The sequence below is a fragment of the Lissotriton vulgaris genome, chromosome 2_1 (assembly GCF_964263255.1).
Source record: "Lissotriton vulgaris chromosome 2_1, aLisVul1.2, whole genome shotgun sequence".
NCBI classification, from domain to species: Eukaryota; Metazoa; Chordata; class Amphibia; order Caudata; family Salamandridae; genus Lissotriton; species Lissotriton vulgaris.
In genome coordinates this window covers 1,077,834,116-1,077,856,642 of record NC_141687.1, presented here as the reverse complement: position 1 = coordinate 1,077,856,642, position 22,527 = coordinate 1,077,834,116, and the positions used below count along the sequence as shown (strand labels likewise).

Below are 22,527 nucleotides of genomic sequence, written 5' to 3'. Positions count from 1 at the left end.
ACATCGCGACCCGCGTCCCTCTCCGCACTGAGAGCGCACGTGAGCGCGGGCCTGAGAAGGGGAGGGGTGCAGCCGCGGGATTTGGAGGAAACTGCCTCGGTGAAAGAGTTGTCCTCGGCCTGCAGAGGGTTAACCCACCGAGCCCTCCCTCCACTGCTGCTGCTGCTTTCCACACGCACTGACATCAGAGAGGGTGGGGGGCGCTGGGACAGCAGGAGGGCCTGGAGCTAGAGCGCACAGACGAAGGGCTCCAGGGAGAGACATCCAGGGAGCTCTGGGGAGAGGGAGAGACCTGCAGCTCTTTGAGGGAGTGGGAGGAGCCCTGGCGGAGAGGGCGGAGGCACGGATCGTGACAGGGAGCCTCAGTACAGCAGCTCAGGCCGGATAGAGCGCCGAGAAGAGCAGGCTGCCGCAACTCTGTTGGCACTCGCTACCCAGCGGCAGATGTCTCCTCCAGTGATGGGCGCAAGAGACCCCTGCAGAACCCGTGCATGAGGGGAGAAGTCTGCAAGGAGGAAGAAACCTCAAGCGAGGAGGCAGCCCTGCACGGAGTGGGCACGAAGAGATCCCTGGCAGAGGCGCTGCAGACCCCAGGGAGGGCCTGGCAGAGGGAAAGTCTGGATTGGGCAGCGAGCAGATGAAGATACCACGAGAGGAGTGAGAGACCTCGGGGGAAAGATTCTGCTGCTCTCCGGGCTGGTGGCGGAGTGTCGGTCGCACATCAGTGTCCAGCTCCTCGGATGGTTCTCAACATATGACGGTTCTAGGCGCTCTGACAGTCTGGGGAAACGCATCGGAGCCGGACCTGGCTGGGAAATACTGAACCAGGAGTGCACGTCCCGGACCCTGGGAGAACCTCGGGCGGAGAGGCGGCCCTTGGGACCGGAGAGCCCGTCACTCGAACCTACCCGAGGCCGGGATACTGTCCTCGACCCGTGAGCGCCTAGGAAAGGAGCTACAGGCTGTGCAACTGTCCGAACCCTGCGGAACTGTCCGAACCGGGGAGGTGCTGCAGAACTCCCCACAGGGAGGAGGATCGCAGGCCAGGAGAGGCTCCTGAACTGTCCGAAGCCACCGGGGCTGCACGGCGGGCCAGGGAGGGCTGCAGCGGGTCCAGCGGCTCGGATTGTTGCTCCCGGATTTGTCGCCGCGGAATCCAGGCTGCGATGGCTGCAGGGGTGAGGACCACCTGTCCGGGGGCGGGCAGTCGGGCGTCCCACCACACCAGGACGGTTGTTCTCTGGCTGCTGGCTTCACTCTTCCCAGGTGAGCCCCTTGCGACTGCGAATGTGTGTGTCTTTGGCATGGATGGGGGGGACCATTACTGGTCTGCAAGCGGCAGAGCACCGGGGCGGAAGGATGGCGGTGCAATGAATGAGAGACCTGAAGGTGGGGGTTCAGTGGGGTGACAATATCCCCAGCAGGACCCGCCGTGCGGGGGGTCACCTCCCCTGGCTCTATGCACGAGAGGCAGACCATGACCTGAGAACTCCTGACTGGGCCTGCAGCATGGGGGTATCCCCGTACTTTGCACCCCCTTCCCCTCAAGTTTCGTTACTCCAATGGGGGTCAGTGGAACAGAATCATGCACAGGTACAGTTGCATACATTTGATCTCCTGACTGTGTGCTTGGAAGCGCTCGTCGCCACACATTTTTTAGAATGTGTGTGTTCGTGGTTCTGTGATGCGCTGCGTGGACTGCACCTTCATTGCTCCATCGTTGTTTTCTCACCCCCTCTCTGTGCAACAGTTATTCATAGGGCGTCCCTGTGGCAGCGAGTAGTTATCAGGGTATAGCACACACACGCCCGCCCTGCGGGGTGGAGAGGGCCGGCACCACGCCCGAGTGCACGTTGGAGCTCCCCTCCCCCCGCACCTGGCAGCGCTCGGGCTCAGGTGTGCAGGTGACGCTCGCGCCGCGCGCAGGAGCCTGCTCTGCAGAGCGCGCGCCCCGGACGCGTCCGTTGGAGGGACAGGGCTGCGGGAAACAGGTGTGGTGGGGGTCTGTGATTGCACAGGGGCCTGAGGGCCACGAGACTGGCGAGCCGCCTGAGTCCAGGGGCGTGACGCAGCCCTCACCCCACCCCTACAGGCAGTGGCGTCATAAAACTCGAGGGTGCCCCCCCTGTAAATTGCATGGAAGGCGCCCCTCCCCCCCCCCCTGCTCAAGGCTCAGTCAGGAGCTCAAGGTATGCCCATGCACAGTGCCGACCCCCCGCCGCCTGGAGTTTGCCCCCCGCCCCCTGCACCGCGGGGGCTATTGTTCCGCCACCATCTTCAAAGGCGAATACTTCTGGGCCCCTCCATTAGCACCAGGACACGGAACACGCGGGAGACTCTGGAGCCCGCATCACATTGTGGCAGGGGTTTGGACATCATTTTGTGTTACGCCATCACCCTACTCGAGTATCGATGCACTGAATCTCAGGAATCTGCGTCACCCCCCCCCCCTATTTTCTGGTTTAGTAGTCAAAACAGTTATCAATTTTATAATCTTGTTAATTGGGGTCGAGTGGGCCCCTCACATCTTTGCCCCTGGCGCCACTGCACCTGCTGCACTATTGACAGATACGCCTCAGGGGAGGAGGCAATGTCTTTACATTGTCCCCACTCATTTCTGCCTCACACGACCCCCTGTCTCTCTCACCCTCTCACCTTTGCCGCTTTATCTTTTCCTCACCCCCATCGTACCTTTGCCTCATCCCTTTCTACCTCTCACATCACCGAAGTGTATGCTGCTGCCTCCCTTCTCTTGTGTGTAGATTCACTTCCTTCTACCTCAATCACATATCGCATAAGTGCCTCATACCTCTACCTCACTCTGCCTCATTGTTCTCCCTCTCTTCTCTGCCTCAATCTCGCCCCTTCCTCAATCTCCCTCTCACCTCTGGCTCATTCTACCTTACACCTCTGCCCTATTAATGCTTAGGTGTCCACCTCCCTCAGGAAGAATCACTGCCACGTCCCCCCAAACTCTGCCTCATAAGCACCCCCTCTCCCCTGCCACCCCCACCCCCCCCTCGTGCTTCATGTGTTCCCGACTGCCTCTTCCCTCAGCGCTTCCTCGCCCTCCCGTTGCAGCCCGCTCTGGCGCATCTCTGTTTCTCTCTCACCTCTAATTACATTTCCCTCCCATCCCAAAATCGCTCTGCGTCGTTTTCCTTGGCCTGTTGTCCTTTCTTGTTCGTGTTTCCATTTCCACATGACCGCGCCTCCCTTATCCCTACCCTCCATCTCGTGTGTCGATGTATCTCCCCCCCCTCCCCACGGCTCTGCACCTCTGTGGTCTCCTTCGCAGCCCCTCTCTCCTGCTCTCCACACATTTCCCTCGGATGCTCACACGGCCCTCGCCCCCATCACTTCCCAGAGTGGATGGCAGGGCAGAGAATCGACCCTGTGAAAGATGCACAGCTGTTTTATTCCCCGGAACCAGCCCCTCACTTTAAAAACAGCTGTTCCTGTCAGTCAAAAGGAGTGGTCAACCTCTGCCATTTACAGAAAACATCTGTAGCAGAGTGGACCGGTGACAGAACCGTGCAGAGCGTGAACCAAACACACAATGCGCCTAGGGGCGTTCTGGTACCCACCATCTGCGCTATATACCCACACATTAATGTATCCACCTAACTTGTCAACTGAAAGTATATCTGGAATATATTTGCTTCTGATTATAACAGATGCATACGTGATTTGGCTGGAGAGATCTCGCCTTGCTCTCCAGCATTACTTCATTCATCCATTCAAATAAGTGACATCTGTTTTTAGAGTGTCCTGTGACTCGTTTGTCTTGTGCAACTCTCCTCGTGTGACTGCCACTTTATGAGTCTCTCCAGGCAGCGAAAGTACCACTCCTCGCCCTACCCAAGACCCTTCCATGCTGCTGACGTGCCTGTGTGTCCTCTGCACCTCTCACCGCTGACGGCAATCGTTGCTGCTCCACCCTTGACTGCTTGCACTGTACAATGTGCTGAGGAGGCCTCCCCTGCACACCCATGTGCATTCACATGCAGGTAGCCCCTCTTCAATTCTGACACCTCCGAACTGTCCGGGGTTTTCAGCAAACTGCACTTTGAATTCTGGGCCTTGTAGTTTGTCTCACTGAGCGTATACGCCTACAACTTCATAGAGAGGGGAGTTTGCTAACAGGAACGTTCATCTGTAACCCTAACAAACTGTGGGCACGCCACATTTGATGCACAGAGTTGAATGGAGGAGCAGCAGAGATTTCATGATTTGCCGAGGATCACGCGGATTGGACAGGTGTAGCCGAGACCTAGGTCTGCAATAGACTGACCTGACAACCCGATTTCTCTTTTCAACCTGGGCCTCACAACAACCAAGTGCGTCCTTGTAAAAGAAAGCAGGAGAGACCAGGGCCTTTCTTTTAGAGGGGCACTCCTCTTAAAAAAAAATACAGTTTTCTCCTTCCCGTGTACAATTATGCTGTGTTTGTTATGAGGGGATGCACAACAGATACTTGAAACTCCACGGGTCTGCAACAGGGCCGTTTAATTCCAGAGGCGGTTTAATGTCTGGCCTGCCATCCAGCTACCTCAAGGCTATGCCCACCAGGGTTCCGGGATTCGCACAAGGCATAGTCAGTCCTTCCGCGCATACAGGGAAAGCCTCAGATTTCATGAAATATTAATTTTAGGTTCGAGTTCTCAGGTAATTTCACACTCGACACTTCACGTGCAGGGCGGAGTCTGGAGGAGCTGAGCGTAGCGTACCAAGTGCCCTCACAGAGGTCCAGCCGTCGTAGTGTCATGGCGTCCATACTGCTACTATGAGTGTTACCATTAGAGTCCGTGATGGTCCACTTCGGACTGGACTGCGACGGGAGTCGGGAGTGGGGGGGGGGGGGGGTGTTTGCATCATACTACGCGTCTAGGCTGCTCGAGTGTGTGTGCGGTTGGGGCTCTGGCGGGCTTTAGGGGTGCCTCACTGATGCAGGTGCCATTCGGTTACAGGGTTTGGCTGGGATTTGGACACTTAGGTAAGCTAGTCATCAATTTGATGCAGGGGCCTGTAGCGAACAGTGAATCAAGGCGACAGACGGGTCCACTCAACCTTTCATCCTTCCAAAGTAAATTCACCGAGCATGAGTTCAATGAACACCTGTCAGCATCAGGGGCGTAACGCAGGCCGCTGTGTGGGGGTGGGAGGGGGGGGGGGGGCAACTCTTCTGTTGGCCCCCAACCCTTCAGGGGGCCGCATCCAGCCCAAGGCCAATGAACATCTGTGAGATATGGTAGAGACACATTTTGCGTGGGGCATGATTTTGCGTCACACCACTCAGCAGCATTGATATACCACTTCAGCGATGAGCACGCGCTTTCCATGCAGATAGAACCTATGGACGTGCGGGTGGCCAGACACCCCCCCCCCCCTTCAAATATTAGAAGCATCCAAAATCATTCACTTTTCCGCAGAGCCATCAAAACCAATCTTTTTCTTGCATAACTGATCTTTTGTGTGTCTCCTGGTCTGCCTATGACAGTTGCATTTTAGCGCTGAGATGCCCCGTAGCTGGTGCAGATGTGCGCTCTACAAAACTCGTAACATAACATCTCCCGTCTGCGTGGGTGCACTAGGGCGGTGTCGAGAGCTGCAGGAGCTGGTGTGTTAGCCTGTGCCGCCATGCTAGTTGTTGCCTGAGTATGAGGTTGGTCCAGTGCTTAATTTGTCAAACAATAAGAGCCAGTGCTCTCGTCAGCAGTCCACTGCTGCTTGTACCATCCATTGCTGCTATCAGCGCAGCCAATACCAGTACCAACACAACTACTATTGTCACACTTCACACTCCAAGGGTGACAATTCAGACTATTCTAGCCCCCCCCCCCCCCCATAGCTATAAGAATGGCGTGTGCCACTTGTAGATGTGCTGATCTCAACTGCCTCATGGCAGAGCTGTTTGTCTTGGTGACAATTAGGTGATGGTGCTGAGCACCGGAAAACACCGGTTCAAATTAAGCACTGGGATCGTCCTCTGCAGCTGACATTGGGGCCAATCAGGGCCGAAGGTTCCAGAAGAGGGTGCCAATCGTTCTGTTGAGGGTACACGTTGCCAGTGGGTTGGGCGTGTGGCGCTGTGGTGGACGCGAAGTAGAGCTAACACATGGGGGCGCGGTGGGGTCGTGCATGTTAGTAGACGTGGTGGAGGCAGTGCGTACACATTTAACAGTACTTTGCGCGACTCGTGTGCGCAGCAGTCAGTCAGCGCTCAGCCTCTGCTTAACACTGATGAAGAGCGACACGTTGCCATCTGGATTGCCTTTAGCACTGTTGGTTGCAAGTGAGCGCGGTGTTGGTACGTCTATCACGTTCTGTGGTGTGCACGCTGCGTAGTTTGCTGAGGCATGCTTACAGTGGGGCATTTTGTGTCCCCGAGCTGTGCTGCAGATGGCGGTGTGCTCTGTTCTTTAACACTGATGGAGACAGACACCTGAATGCTGTGTTGATTGTATGAGAGTGTGGCTTTGGTGATTTTACTGTACTCTGCTGTTCAGGCTTTGTAGGGTTCATACATTGCTAGAAGGGAACATTGCATAGAGTTTTGGTTGATTCGTAGGAATGAATATATTTTGGGATTTAATAATACTGGTGAAAACGGATAAGTAGCCATCTGCATGAGCTTAGGTGCTGTGTTGGTTGTCTATGTGGTGGTGGTGCATCTGGTGTGTTTTGTTTCGCGGGCTTTGTAGGATGTTGTCTTTGAGTCAATTACTACGTGTTTATGTGTCTGAATGTGTTTGACTCTGATGTGGGGAGACATGTTGCCATCCACAAGGCCTTGGGGCTATGTTGGTTTTTTATGAATGTGGCGCTGCGGGGTTTCAATTGTTCTTTTGTGCAAGCAGCATAGTATTCTGAGGTGGGCTACAGTGGGGAATTTTGCTTCTTCGAATTTTGTGCAGATTCTGCAGGAATCCTTTTGTACTGCTAAAATGTGACATGCAGTCTTCTGGGTGGCCATGACACTGTGTTGGTTTCATGGAAGTGTGGCTTTGCAGTGTCGTGTGTTTTGTTTGTTGGCAGAATGCTGAAATATGGTTGTAAAGGAACATTTTGTGTCTCAAAATTGTGTTTCTGGAGCAGTGCACTTGAATTCTTTGGTGCTGGCGCTGATTGACATGTTGGCATCTTTGTGGTATGTTGCTTGTACAAGGTACGGTATCAGTGCACTTTGTCGGCATTATTGCATTACAGGTGTAGACTGTGGGATTTGCATTTGGTGGATTCACGTCTGTTTAATATTTTTAGCCAGTTGGAATATTACAAACCTAACAATATCCTGCTTAGCCCTAAGGTGGTGTTGCAGATGTTGAAGCATTTTGGATGTGTTAATTTCTGTCTGTTAGTGACACTGCCATCTGTATGACATTTGCTGCTGTGCACGCCGATTGAGAGTGTGGTGTTTGCTTGTATAGTGTGTTTTGTTGCATTTGTGGGACTACATGGTTGTATGTGTAACTGGAGGGTTCAGGTCCCAGTTGTTTACCTCCGCCTGCTAGATTACAGTTATCATGGGGTATTGCATGCCTTTGTTGTGTTGGAGGTGATGTGTATTGGTTGTGTTTATTAGTGCAGAGATCGACATGTTGAGCTCTTAATGGCCTTTGGTGTGGATTAGAATGCGTGATTGTGTGGTGGTTATGTGTCAGGTTTCCTATTTTGCATTGGACATGAATGGTGGATTGTGACTTTAAAGAGTCCAAGCCTTCGTGTTGTTACGCACTGGCTGCTAAATGTGGTTATTACCGAGGAGCATTGCATCTTTTGGGTCTGGTGGTTGGAGATTACTGGCTGCATTAGCACTACTCAAGAACTGCACGTTGTTATCTGCATTGCTCTTGGTGCGGCGTATTTCACATCAGCTTGAAGCGGGGTTGCATTTGTTCTGTTCAATTTTATTGGCCAAGACTGGACAGATGAAGAGAGAGGCGAAGAATCCGAGATGTCTTGCGATGGGGAGATAGCAGAAAGCAATGAACAAGTGGCACAGCACAACCACAGTGTATAGTGCGCAGCGTCTTGAACTGGACTTTCTAGGAGCTCAGTTCCAGTTGGAGTTATGTAGAAGGAAGCGGCAAGTGCCACATCGTGTTTTGGGATATGCAGTAGCATCCTTGAAGACGAGCTGGGGTCTGAAACGATTCCTCACATTTCCAATCAGTAATTGTCCAGATTTAATGGACCCAGGATCGCCCGGTTTATTCAGGATGATCGACAAGGAGGTTGAATGCTCCCCAACCTCTTGGATGGCTTTGATGATGTGCATCACCTATCCTGATTAGTTCCTTACAGCACATTGTTGATGTTTCTCCATCTTATTTGAAGTCCTTTCAGTCCATTGTGAATCTCATTTGAAGTGCTTTTAGCCCTTTCGCCATCTTGTCTGAAATAATGTAGTCCTTTCTCCCAGAACTGTACCGGTCATTAAGGATGGAGCATCTGAAGGGACGGGGTTGACATCTGTGCTTTTCAGTGCATATATAAAACCTTTGCATGGTTTGACTGAAGTACAGCTCTAGGGTTTCACATCTTTGGAGTCTACTTGTCCCATTGAGATGAACTCTATGGTTATGACCTGCTTAGCGGATGGTTTTTAAGGACTGTAGGGTTGCCATTTGTCTCTCTCTCAAGATTTACCAGATGTAATTGATACTAGTAGACCCACTTTGATGGGTTCGAAAATCAAGTCATTCATATGTATTTTCCAACCGACCGGGTCTTCTCAATCTTCAAGCTTTCCTAGGAAATCAAAACCCACTAGTTTTTTTTTTTTTACAGTAAGTACCGAGGAACAGCACAACTGAATAGCAAAGTTCTGTCACCAACATACTCACCGCAGAGATGCAATAACTGGGGTTGTTGTAAGCATCAGACTGGATTTCCTTAGTACCTTCTTTCTAGCATCTCCAAACAAAAAATATGGCCGCCTGCAAAGGATGCAAAACTAAATTGGCCAAAACAGTGTCAAGGGCAGTTATCACAACCCATGTAATTTCTACTCTGGAGAGGTTGCAGTGGCTTCCAGCAGCCAAACAGATTAACTCATGAGCCATAACACTGAATTACAAGTCAGATTCCAAGTGATGTCCTGTTCATTTGAGAACCAGGCTTAGGCCTAGTGCCCTTAACTGAGCCGTGACGTCCTATTGAAAGGGTTGGACGGAGCTCCCTCGAAAGTCCAGGCTGTGGCGGCAGGCTTCGACAAGTTCAAAGGAAATGGTGGAACAATCTCCCTTGGATCTCCCAAACTCTATTTTACTTTAAGGGAAAGATTCAACATACATTCAAATTTTGTATGCCCCTTACAGTTGCATGGCCCACTGTGCTTTAGTCCTCGTTGCATATGTTGCCAGGATATCAAAGAGTTTTGGCGCCTATAGACTATGTTTGATTTGACAATAGCTTTGACTAAACCTTCTACTGACTCCGCAAGGGGCTTGGCCAGTGACAGCAACCAAAGGTGACACGATGGCTTGGAAGCAATGGGTTTCACCAGCAACAAAACCAAAGACCTTGAGACTCATCCACTCAGAAGCTCATTCATGGGCGAGCTAGTACAGCACTGGAGGATGAAAGGGGCAAGATCGTCCTGAGGGTGAAGTGTCCCTCGTGCAGAGAGACCAATGACATTGTGTCGGTCAGCCTCCAGTAGGCAGGTCAGGGGCGTACTGAGGTATGTTAGGTTAATAGTCATTTCCAACTGTGGCTATCTGTTTGTGTGAATGAGGAATACCCCTCATACGGCATCAGCAGCAGACAACACAAAGATACCCTTGTTGCTGATGTGTTCTTAATACATTTTATGGTGATGATGATGATGTGAAAGCTTGACAGGCTAGTAGGGCGGAGGTTGTGTGCTTCCGAATCTAAGCTTGTATTTTCTGTTGGCTAAATGGGAGCAGCACGCTGTGGTGTGATTTGGTGAAGGTAAGGCTGCAGCTTTAAGAGTCCGGGCCTCGTACTCTAGTTGTAATTGCATTTATATAGCGCTTACTAGCCCTGATGGGGTGTTGAAGCACCTGTTCGGCCAGTAGCATGCTACTCCAGAACCCATAAAGGTTTAGTGGTGAATTATTATAGTGAAATATGAAAGTAATTTGAATGGTGGACAAGTTAGTCAGTTATTTGGATTGAGAAGGATAGTGGAGGGAAAAAGAGGGGAAAAGTTTGCATTTATATAGCGCGTGCTACCCCTCATAAGCTGTTGAGGTTCCATTTTTGGCCAGTAGCATGCTACCCCGCAACCCATATTGTGAGCCTGAGCACATGGAACTGTGAGCCCGAGGCTGGTGCCTGTGAAACCTGTGCCTGGGAACCTCTGAGACAAGGTTCTGCCTGTACGCCCAGGTTGGATGGTTCTTCAGAGACACATGACTTGGAGTCCGGTTTTGTGTGCCCAATCTCTGGCACCGTGTGCTTGTGAGTTTATTGACTGAGGTGTAAGCTCAGGCTGTGGAAATGTGAGTCTTTGACTGTGAGCTGCTTTAGCAATCCAAAGTCTGTGCACGTGATCCTGTGGCTGTCGCCGGTGCTTTAACCAGGCTGATTGACTTTAATCCTGCAAATGTTTGCCCAGACTATGAACCTTTGGTCGGAAGCCTCTGCCTTTAAGCATAGGCTCTGAGCCTCTGGTCGGAAGCCTGTGCCTGTAGCTCTGAGACTCTGGTCGGAAGCCTGTGCCTGTAAGCCTCGGTTCTGAGCCTCTGGTCGGAAGCCTGTGCCTGTACCTCTGAGCCTCTGGTCGGAAGCCTGTGCCTGTAGCTCTGAGACTCTGGTCGGAAGCCTGTTCCTCTAAGCCAAGCCCGAGCCTCTGGTCGGAAGCCTGTGCCTGTAAGCCTCGGCTCTGAGCCTCTGGTCGGAAGCCTGTGCTTGTACCTCTGAGCCTCTGGTCGGAAACCTGTGCCTGTAGCTCTGAGACTGGTCGGAAGCCTGTTCCTCTAAGCCAAGCCCGAGCCTCTGGTCGGAAGCCTGTGCCTGTAAGCCTCGGTTCTGAGCCTCTGGTCGGAAGCCTGTGCCTGTATCTCTGAGCCTCTGGTCGGAAGCCTGTGCCTGTAGCTCTGAGACTCTGGTCGGAAGCCTGTTCCTCTAAGCCAAGCCCGAGCCTCTGGTCGGAAGCCTTTGCCTGTAAGCCTCGGTTCTGAGCCTCTGGTCGGAAGCCTGTGCCTGTAGCTCTGAGCCTCTGGTCGGAAGCCTGTGCCTGTAGCTCTGAGACTCTGGTCGGAAGCCTGTTCCTCTAAGCCAAGCCCGAGCCTCTGGTCGGAAGCCTGTGCCTGTAAGCCTCGGTTCTGAGCCTCTGGTCGGAAGCCTGTGCCTGTAGCTCTGAGCCTCTGGTCGGAAGCCTGTGCCTGTAGCTCTGAGACTCTGGTCGGAAGCCTGTTCCTCTAAGCCAAGCCCGAGTCTCTGGTCGGAAGCCGGTGCCTGTAAGCCTCGGTTCTGAGCCTCTGGTCGGAAGCCTGTGCCTGTAAGCCTCGGTTCTGAACCTTTGGTCGGAAGCCTGTTCCTCTGACCCTAGGCCCCTAGCCTCTGGTCGGAAGCCTGTAAGCCTAGGCTCTAAGTTTCTGGTCAGAAGCCTGTGTCTGCAATCTTACTAGTCTAGGCTCTGAGACTCTGGGCGGAAGCATATGCCTGTAAATTTACAAACCTAGGCTCTGGTCGGAACCCTGTATGGCCATATTGCATGCCGGTGCACCTCGCTGCCTGATGGAACGCTGAAATGCGTGGCGCGCGGCCTCTCCCTCGGCACGCAGAGGGTTAAGGGCGCCCAGTTAGCTGGGGTGGAAACAAAGGGCCTGTGCCTCGAAGCCTTTGTGCAGCTACAGAATGAACTAGAGCGCCGGACAGCAGCGCCCGGGGAGAAGGCTTTTCAGGGATTAACTCTTTGTGAGCGCACTCGCCCTCGGGGGGCCAGAAACCTCTTACTCGGAGGCCATCCGCAGAGGATTACTGTGTGAAAGAGTGCAGTCAGTGCGAGGTGCAGCCTGCTGCCACAGACGCGGATCTGGGCGAACCACGCACGCTCTTTCAAACCCCTGTTTCTCTCCTGGTGCACCCGTGGGGGTTCTGGCCCAACCCACACCCAATTGTGCACTCATTGCAATTCGCTAACAAATGTACTGCGCACAGGTCTTCAACCTCACAGTTACGTATATGGAAACAGCTTGCTTACAGAAAAGAGTGGGTGGGTAGCTTGCTCAGGAGCACACGGTTTGCGACAGCCACTGTTCCAAAAGTACTCACGCGACTAGTGTTTTAAATGGAAATGTAGAAGTGCGTATACACACTACCCCACAGTAACTCTCTGTTTGCTACTCGGTCGTGCAGGTACTCTCCCATTAAAGGTATTGCTCCAGTGCAGAAAATCTCCCTCTCAAATACCCGAGAGTGCCACCTTATCTCGCTGGCTGGGAGGCTCGCCCTGGTGCTGGGCTGGTTCAAGAAAAGAGGGACCATCATGTCTTAGTATTGTACATGGGACTTCGAATAAGATGGCCGACCCATGCAAGGTAAGTCCCCCTCCTTGAGCCACTGGCAGCGCTTGCCCCGGTGCCCCGCTGCCTTGGCGTTCTCGGCCTGTGCCTGTAAGCCTATCTACCCCATCCTGCCCCGTGCACCCTCTGAGCCTTGCTGCTCCTTGCAACCCCCTCCGTCTGCGGCCACCCCCCACTGTGCCCTGCTGCGCGTGGGCCCTGTGCTTCGGGGCACAGCGCCCTATCATCATAGCTCAAGTGATGTTGGAGTTTCAGCCCATGTTTGGCATTAGTCGTGAAGGCCTGCCCACCTGTAGGGCACCTTCGCCAGAGGGCACCTGTAGACAGATGGGTGTGCAGTAAGGGAGCAGCGTTCGGTGACTGCTGGCACCGTGAACTGGTTATTTGGGCCTTTACCTGGGGCGCTAAGATCACGCACCTTTGATCTTGTCCCTATTGCTATGCGTCACGTGGCCTCGGGTGGCACGTGACGCCATAGCGGCAACATAATAACACCAATTAATGGCCTGCTGTGTCTTGGCGCCCACCCCTCGCCCCAGGCCCACATCAGCGGCGTGCCGCCTGTGATTTGTAGGGCGTGAGTGGGGCGGCTGGAGGGCGAGAAACCTTATTAAGATTAAGATCAGAGCAAGGAAATGTGACCGAAGCCTGCCCTGTGCGCTGGTAGGTTATACAAGGATATGACCGTTTATGTTTCTGTAAACGTAGCAAGGAAACCGATGTGGAAAAAAAAACATGGCGAGGCTACAGGTGGCCCTTAACAGCGAGTCCTACTCAAAATCTTCCTGCAAAAACCAGCGGCAGGGTACCGGGCTCTCGTCACCCGGATATGTTCTTTATAGGGCACGTGCCCCCCTGAAATATCCTCAACGTGTTCCTCGGGGTGCCCACAAATCCTGCCGGTATATCTCACAGACATCCCTCACCTTAAGGGTCACAGTTCAACTGACCAACACATTATGAAAGCACAAGGTGCATACCCCTTTAATGTGTTTTGTAAGGGGTTGAGGCTGAGGGGGTCGACCGCAGGACCCAGGGGCTTGAAGCAGAAGAGTGGGAGGGGACAGCAGCACGTGTGTCTACAATACATTCCTCCGCAGCGCGCTGGGACGGAGAAATAACGTCCCTGAGGTCTATGCCAGGCACTTAAGACACTAAAGATGTGAACTAACGGCCAGAGCTACCGGCTTTGAAACGGGCCCAGGTTCGAGTCCTGGCGTCGTTTAGACATCCTGTGATTATGGAAAAAAATCACCTTTGAAATAAGCGTAACATACATATAGTTCTCCTGCAAACGTGTCCGCTTCTCAAGTAAGGCGCGCTTGGGCCAAGTTGGCGCTATAATAATTAGCTTGGAGCCCTTTTAGGTCCTGGTGGGAAGGGGCGGGAACAAATGGAAAGTGTCAGTAGAGTTCAGCCCCTAGAGTGGAGAACGGGGGTATGGCCTGAGAGACATCTGAAGTTTAGGCGGAGGGGTGGAGGGATGTGGAACCAGGCGGGGGGTGGGGTCCTGACTCCAGCAGCGCTGGAATCCATCGGTGGCCGAGGCTGTGCCCCAGCACGCCCAGCCAGGCCCGCCTCTGCGGATGATGCCCCTGGCGAGGTCGGGGCTCGATGCAGTCAAGGATTTAAGCAGCAGCGGGGGCTTCCGGGGGCTTTCCTGGCCAAAGCCGCTCAGCTGTGAGCCCCGGGCCAGGGCCCCTCCCTGTCTTCTGGCTCTAGCTCATGAGGGGCGGTTTCAACTCGCCACCCCTCCCCCTCTTCCGTCGAGGATGCAAAGATGGGGAAGGGCGAAGCCAGGCGGGAGATGGACGGAGAGGGAAACTTCAGCTGCGGGTTCAAAAGCACCCGGAGAAAGAAGTGGGCGGGGTTTCGGTTGAAAGGCGCCTGGAACTGAGAGGAAAGACATGGGGCGTGGGTAGACTATTGCCCCACTGGATTGGAAAAGGGGGGAGCTTGGGGTGAGGGCAGCAATGTGCAAGAGAAGGAGGGGCGGACGGGCTGACGTGGCACTGGGCGTGAGCACAAATGTGCTGGGGAGGGGGTTGAAGGTTGCCAGCAGAAAAGTGTAAGAGAGGGGTGCGTTGGCAGTGACTGGGGTGAGTGGAAAGGACAGCTGCTGGCAGAGTTCGAAGATGTGGAGTGTGGGTAGAAAAACACAGGATGGTGGTGGAAAAAAGGAATGCTGTTAAAAATGAAGAGGGGAGAGAGGTACCCCCCCCCCCCCCCCCCGCATGGTACGCTTGCCCTGCGTCATAAATGGATGCATTGAAGCTGGAAAGAAGGGGGCTACTCACTTTCATGGCTGCTCCTCAGGGGCCCTCCTTACTCACCAGCACGGCCTTTGCTTTCACTCTGTTGTTCCCCATTGCCCGGCCTGTTCATTTTAAATCTTTTGGCTACTTTCGGTGTGAAGTGAGCTCATTCAAGCTTGTTCACTTTATATATCAAAGTGTGAAGTTTATCTTATATCAGAGCCTCACTTCCTCCCCCTGTGCTGCTCCTATAGACTTCTGGGTTCACATTTTTCAGCACCAGGAATAGCTCAGGAGCTGTCCATGGTGCTGCCGTTGATTGGCTATCACTGACCCAATTCGCCAACATTTACAGGGGGTAAATACCCCCCGCCCCACCCCCTCAGCAGTCCCCAGGATGGCAAGCCTATGCAGTAGAAAAGTGTGTATGGGAGATGTGGCTGGTGGCTAGAGATACCACCCCTGGAACTGGGAACCAAGTTTGAAATCGCAACCGCGGCTTAACATCCAGTGATTCTGGCCAAGTCCCATTCTCTCCCTTTAAAAAAATGCGTTACCTATTCTAGTGTTCATATAAGGCAGTCTGCTGCTGGATCTATCTATCTATCTATCTATCTATCCCCGCTTTCGTAAATCCAGAACGGGAGGCACCCGATTCTCGGTTTTGGCCCCCCCGGTTCTGGAACAGCCTTCCTTTGTCCATCCGCTCCATCCCTATTTACACTCACTTCCGCAAAGCTCTTAAAACTTTTCTGTTCTCCCAGGCCTTCCCTTGTTAGTTTTCCCGAGTCCCCTCTGTGAGTCTGGTCTAACCCTCAGCGCCAGGAAGCCGCTTGGCCGCAGTGCGCTTAGTTAAGTCCTTTTTTCATTTCATCTATCTATCTATCTATCTATCTATCTATCTATCTATCTATCTATCTATCTATCTGTCTGTCTTAAAATGATAGACTGCAGCAACCCTTGCTCCACAGAGAATCCACTAACCCCACAGCAAAGCTTTGCCTATCTTTTGACTGGTATGGTTGATAGACTTCATTTCTTGCTGGATTCTCTAATTAAACTGTGCCTTCATTTGCAAGGTCTGTCTAAAACACTCTAGGCAAAGGGAGTTCTATCAACCCGAGCCTTCCATACCCGTAGAGGGTTCCTCCTATAAAACCAGAGCCCCCCTCTTGTCAGTACTTGAAGCACTTGTGAATTAGTAGAACCCAAGCTCCTCTTGTCCCAGCTCAAGTAAGTGCATTCAGAAGGGACCTTCTGCATCAGGTGCTCTTACTGCAGACACCATGGAGAGGGACAGTCTTGGGTCTGCTAGAGACACTCTCCGCCCTACCCTAGAATCTTTTAACAGTGTACTATGATTTCTAAACATTTCATGCATGTTTCTTCAGAGTAACACCTCTAAGCCCTCTGACTTCTACATCCTGTCTTCTACTGTCCCCCCCACCCTCATCTGCCTTGACCTTTATATTGTCCCATCTGCTTCCTCTATCATAACGTTCGTGATGAAAGTTCTAAGGCCAGATACCCGCAGTGCACTGCTGTTCTTTCACTTGGGATATAAGCAATTTGACTAGCCTCTCATATGGCTCCTTAACCTATTCTGTCCCCTCCGTTTCTGTCTCCTGAACCCCCTCCCTTTCTCTTGAATTCCAAGGTAGCTTTCAGGGTGGAACAGCGTGTTATGCAAATTACAAAAATAACACACTTTGGTTATCCGCATCGCTGCTGCGGTGATTTTTGCGGTGTGCGGCATTTTTAAAAATACCGCGTTACATGACGAGCTCAGCTCGTCATCAGCACACGCCACCCGTGGCTGATGACGAGCTGAGCTCGTCATCAGCAGCGAAGGGGTTAAATAATGTTAAGTAATGAGTTTTTATTTTTTAAAGTAATAACTCTGACTGGACTTTATAATTTGCTGCGGGTGTGGTATTGACATATATACTGCACTTGTTCTAAGCCTTCATACCTCATCTATAATCTAGGCCTTGGCTCCCCATTCTTGCTATCCAGATCCAACTTTTCATCCAAGCCGCAGTGTGAAGAAACAAGGGCAGAAGTTAACGCAGTCTCACCTCTAATAATGTTTGAGTGCGCACATGGTACTTTTTAGGTCTGGGTTTTGACACCACAACTCTCAATCAGACATATTGCTTGCAGGATGCACATTATGGGCTCTGGATCCAACCCTTTTAAATATTGGCTGTTAGCCTGTTTGTTTAACCATTGGCTTGAATCTTGGTCAGTTACATGTTGCATTAGACTCATAGAATATTCATCTCTCACCTAATGCTGTTGGCTGTTTCTATGTATTCTTCTCCCTCCTCTCAAGTGCTTCCATTGAACTTCACGAAGGAGTACTTTACTGCCAGTAAGAATTTAATGAAGTATGTCATTTGTTTGTAGTCTGGCTTCAATGTGTTACGCTTTAGCACATTAAACCCAGACCTACTGGCTTCGCGAATACTTGGTTTCAATTGAAGGTCAAAGATGAAAATGGTTGTTTTCCAAATCTATCAAGCATGATAGTTCTTTGTTTCAGGGTTGGAAGTGAAAACGCAAATTTTCCAAGTCTATGAAGGGCCATACATCATTTTTCATTTCAGTGCTGAAGGTTAAAATTACACATTTTCACCTTCCAGTATTGCTTGTGGAAAGTGTCCATTTTCAAATTTGAAGAATTGTTCCTGTTGGTTTGCATGTCAGAAATAAAATGTGTATGCAAAGGTACATAATTTGCATAAACCTCGCGAGGGAGCAAAGGTGTGTTGCTGCACCTGCTCTTCCGGCTGTTGGACTGTTTCTCATTACTGTTTATGGTCTCTTTGGGATAAAGCACATGCATTTGTCCTAAAATTTAAAGGATTGATGATTTCAGGTTTAGTGTAGGAATTGAAAAAGTACATTTTTCGTGCGTTGGAATAAGTGGCTTTATTAATATTAAACGTTGACAGTTAATATTATTGCCTCAAATATTTCGTCTGTAGTGCAACTGGTGCTCATCTAAAGCGCTCTGATACCTTCGGGTCAAGTTCGTTCTATATAAAACTATTATTACTACTTCAAAAAAGGTTATTTTATGTTTCGTTTGAAGTGAGATGGTCTTGGTCAGGACTGATGTCCCGGTTTTATGTGGATTCGTGTATTTCTGGAATCAAGGCGTTCTTTGTTCTTCGCCCTCTGCCCGAGGTGAGCGCCATGTTGCTCACAGGAAGTAGGAGTGTTGGGCTTCCGTTCACGCTGAGTGAGTTCTGTGGGACTTGGGAAAACTCCTGCCAGTGTTGGGAGTCTCCCTTCCCATCTCAGGTTCCAGCTCAGCAGCCCATCCCGTTTTAATTGGAGTCAGGCTCGTTAAGCCCATCTGTTCCCTTCAGCCCCGTTGCCGTGGTGATGGGATGCCTTGAGACTGAGGTTTGGCGGGAAATGGCCCATGGGATGCCGGGAGACCCGCTCTAATTAGAAAACAAACCGCATCCTTTTAATCGAAAGGGGCTGCGTTCTAAGGAAATAATGTCTTCACACCCGTGCCTGTCTCTCGCTTAGGTTTTCTATCCCGACCTCTTTTATATTTTGCCATTTCTTTATCTCCCCCCATGCCTGCCTCTGACCCACTTGTTTTCCTGTCTTCTCGTGTCCCTAAAAGAAAACGATTCTCACTCCCTTCTGTCTCTGTGACTCGCCCCCCCGAATCACCCCTACCATTGAGCTCTTCATCCGAATCTTACCTCACCACACCATATTATAATGTTTATCTCAGGATTTGTAGATTTATAAATATTGCTGAAGCTATACGAATTAGGGTGTGCAAAATTTCATTTTTTTAGGTTTTTTTTACCAGAAAAGACTTGCAGAGCTTTGCCCTTCACAAAGTCTGTGAGGCGTTCCTGTTTATCTTCACCAGAACAAAGTATTTTTCTTATTGTAAAATAATTTCCAAGCTAATAGAACACAGCCAAGCTACAAAATATCTGTGACTGGGGTTGACAGTGCTCCGTCCATATTCTCCTTTTGTTTGTTTTGTTCGCCATAAGTTGGCAGAGGATGCCCAGATGTGGGTCCCTTGCTCACTTTGCCACTGGATTCACGCTAGCCTGGCTGATGAGGGGTGTTACCCCGAAACTGGTCCCAGGATGCTTGTTTCCGGTCCAGGGAAGACCTGGCTTGGCAGTTCGGGTTGGACTGTTCCCATGAGGCACAGGGTCAAGACTGATTTGCATATGGCTAGGTCTGAACTGGGGTGGCCGAGTGAGCTAAAAAACAATGGTGGATTCAACCCAGATCTGTGACTAGGGATGAGTGTCTGAAAAGTTTCAGCACTCCGTCCATGATCTCTGTGTTTGCTACAAAATATATCCAGATGTTTTTTCCGAAATGTAGAGTTTTTATGCATAAAAGCTCCATGTAGAAGATTAATGTTTTCTTTGAAGTGCATTTATTTTGTGAAGGACAATATTGTTAGGGTTATAAAGTACATGTGCAATGTAAAGTTTCTCACTATTTTCATGCAAAATAGCGCTAAAGCAAAAAACTTTGCAAATTAGTTTCCTTTTCTTTTTATCTTGGCACAGGCAGCAAAACATATACATTTGTGTCCCTCCCAAAAATATTCCCAGTTTTAGCATATTTATGTCTCTTTGTCGTGTATCAAGCCTAACTCATCTAATTTGAATTAGCTGATGAGCTAGCACCTGAGATGAGGTAGAAAGCCCCCTCACTTTGTTTCATCCCATCTGAAGCTTTGTTGCTCACTTCCTATGTGTCTCTCAATCACTAACTCGCAGCCTCTCTCTCAAACTCTCTGCCACTCATTTCCTCTCAAGATCACAAAATAAAAATTATGGACAAAGTGTTGAAACTTTTCAAACCCTTAAACCCAGATACAGATCTGAGCAGCCATATGCAAATCAGTATTGACTCTGCTCCCAATGGGAACAGTCCAGCCTGAACTTCCAAGCCAGGTCCTCCCTGGACTGGAAACAAGCATCCTGGGACCGTTTCATTTTTGGTTTTAGGGTATCACACCTCATCAGCCAGACTAGCTTGAACCCAGTGTCGCAGTGAGCACAGGAGCCAAATCTGGGCATTCACGTAGCCACTTAGGACATCACAAAATAAAATAATGAATGAAGTGTTGAAACTTTTCAAACACTTACCCTCAGTCACAGATCTGGGTTTAATCCATCATTATTTTGATCACACATCACCTCAGTTTAGACTCAGTCATTTGCAAATCAGTCTTCACCCCGCTCCCCATGAGAACAATCCAGCCCGAACTGCCAAGCCAGGTCCTCCCTGGACCAGAAACAAGCATCCTGGGACTGGTTTAGAGGTATCACCCCTCATCAGCCAGGCTAGCTTGAACCTAGTGTCACAACAAGCAAATGACCCACGTCTGGGCATACCCGTACCCACTCAGGGGGTGAATATTCAATTTGTTCCGCATTCAGCCATCATTTGTCTTTTTGCATTTGACGCCCTAAGTGGGACGGGTATGCTGAGACGTGGGTTCCGGGCTCACTGCACCACTGGATTCAAGCTAGCCTGGCTGATGAGCGGTGAGACCCCCGAAACCGGTCCCTGGATGTTGCTTCCGGTCCAGGGAGGACCTTGCCTGGCGGTTCGGGCTGGACTGTTCTCATGAGGAGATGAGTCAAGACTGATTTGCATTTGGCTGGGTGGAAAACTGGGGTGACATAACAAGAAAAATAACAAGAAAAATAACAATGGATTAAACTCAGACCTGGAGATGAATGTTTGATTTGTTCAGCATTCTGTCCATCATTTGTTCTTTTTATTCATTTCTCCTCAGTCTCTCTCTCATGCTCATTTCTTCTTAGTCTCTCTCATGCTCTTGGCCCCTCATTTCCTCTCATTCTCTCTCTCATCCTCTCAGCCTTTCATGTCCTCTCTCTCTCTCTCTCTCTCTCAAGGTCTCTACCCCTCATTTATTCTTAGTCTCTATCTCAAGCTCTCTGTCCCTCATTTCTTCTTAGTCTCTCTCTCAAACTCTGTCTGCCATTTCTTCTCAGTCTCTCTATCATGCTTTCTGCCACTCATTTCCTTTTAATCTCTTGTGCTCTCTCATTTCCCATCAATTTCTCTGCCTTTCATTTCCTCTGTCTTTCTCGCTCTCTCATGTTCTCTGCCCCTCATTTCTTAGTCTCTCTCTCAAGCTCACTGCCCCTCATTTCTTCTAAGTGTCTCTCTCTCTCTCTCTCTCTCTCTCATGCGTACTGCTCCTCATTTCTTCTCAGTCCTCCCTCTCATGCTCTCTGCCCCTCCTTTCTTCTCAGTCTCTCTCTCTCTCTCATGCTCTCTGCCCCTCCTTCCCGCTCAGTCTCTCAAGATCTGAGCCCCTCATTTCTTCTTAGTCGCTCAAGGTCTCTGCCCCTCATTTCCTCTCAAGCTCTCTCATTCTCTCTGCCTTTAATTTCCTCTGTCTCTCACGCTCGCTCTCTCATGCTCTCTGCCTCTCATTTCTTCACAGTCTCTCTCATGCTCTCCTCCTCTCATTTCATTTTCGTCTCTCACATGCTATCTGCCCCCATTTCCTCTCAGTCTCTCAAGCTCTATGCCCCTCATTTCTTAAAATGTTCCCTCTCTCAAGTTCTCTGCCACTCATTTCCTCTCAATCACCTTCAAACTATCTGCCCCTCCTTTTCTCTCAGACAAGCTGCCTGCTCCTCATTTTCTCCCATACTCAAATTATGTGCCTCCTGTGCGCTCCATTTCTATCTCAAACTCACTGACCTCCCTTGCTGTCCACCTCTCTCTGAACGCCTCTGTCTCTCGTTTCCTCTTATTTATCCTCCTCACTTGTTCCTTCCCCTCTCACTAACCTGAGTTGTTGTTCTTCTTAAAATCTGCCCCTTTAGGGACCTTCTCTCTGCATCGTCAGAACTCTCTGTCCTAAGCTCTGTCCTCTTCATATTCTGAGTTCCAGTTGTATCACATTGTACCCCTTGCTCGACGTCCTCAATCATAAACCTTCCACGTGCAGTGAAGCGAAACAGCTCACCAGGTATTGTATTCCAATTGCATTTATATAGCACTTACTACCCCTGACAAGGCGTCAAAGCCTTTTTTGGTGAGCAGCACGCTACGCCGGAACCCATAAAGGATTAGTGGTTAATTAGTATAGTGAAATTTGAAAGTAATTTGTGTGGTGGATAAATAAGTCAGTTATTTGAATTGAAAAGGATAGTGGAGGGATAGAAGAGGACTGTGTAACAGGCAGCGCTTAATTTGTAAAGAATATGTGCTGGGATTTGCACAGCCCACAGCCGGAGCTATTGATGGTCAGGGGTCCAAACACCAAGGTTGCGTAGTCTTGATTCAACCTCACATCCCTTTAATCCACCACCAAACACTCCAAGCCTCTTCATCTCACTCTTGCAGGCCCTTTTTCATCCCTTCTGTCTCCTTTGTCACTTTATTCCCGCCTTTCTCTTTATCCTTCTTTCCCCCTTTGGGTTTTACTCTCTCATTCTCCAGATCAAAGTTTGTTGAGGAAAACTAAGTGTTTGTACCTAAATATTAATGCCAGTGGGCCCCACCTGCAACCACCGGCTCAAATAAAGCACTGGTAGGATTGTACATGTAATCAATAGTAATCAATGTGTGAGTAACTTTGAGAGGTTTCAGCTATGTGCAGGAAAGAGGTCTGTGGGGGCTGTGAGGTGAGTGAACGGAGAGCAGTTTACATCAATTGTCCTCGTCCTCTGTCTACCAGAACAAGAGGTGTGGAACGTTTTTATTATATAAGC

The 22,527-nt window shown here is 50.4% G+C and overlaps 1 protein-coding gene across 3 annotated transcripts in view; it reads left to right on the top strand.

The window, feature by feature from the left end:
• The first annotated feature begins 264 nt into the window (after positions 1-264).
• NECTIN1 (nectin cell adhesion molecule 1) overlaps positions 265-22,527 on the top strand; it is a 445,468-nt gene continuing 423,205 nt past the window's right edge. Inside the window, exon 1 of one of the 3 annotated variants that reach the window (XM_086956780.1) lies at positions 265-1,266. In XM_086956780.1, coding sequence (XP_086812906.1) covers positions 1,167-1,266 — 100 coding nt within the window. In that variant the 5' untranslated portion in view covers positions 265-1,166. The remainder of the gene's footprint in view (positions 1,267-22,527) is intronic. The other 2 variants (XM_086956779.1, XM_086956778.1) reach the window with 2 other exon arrangements.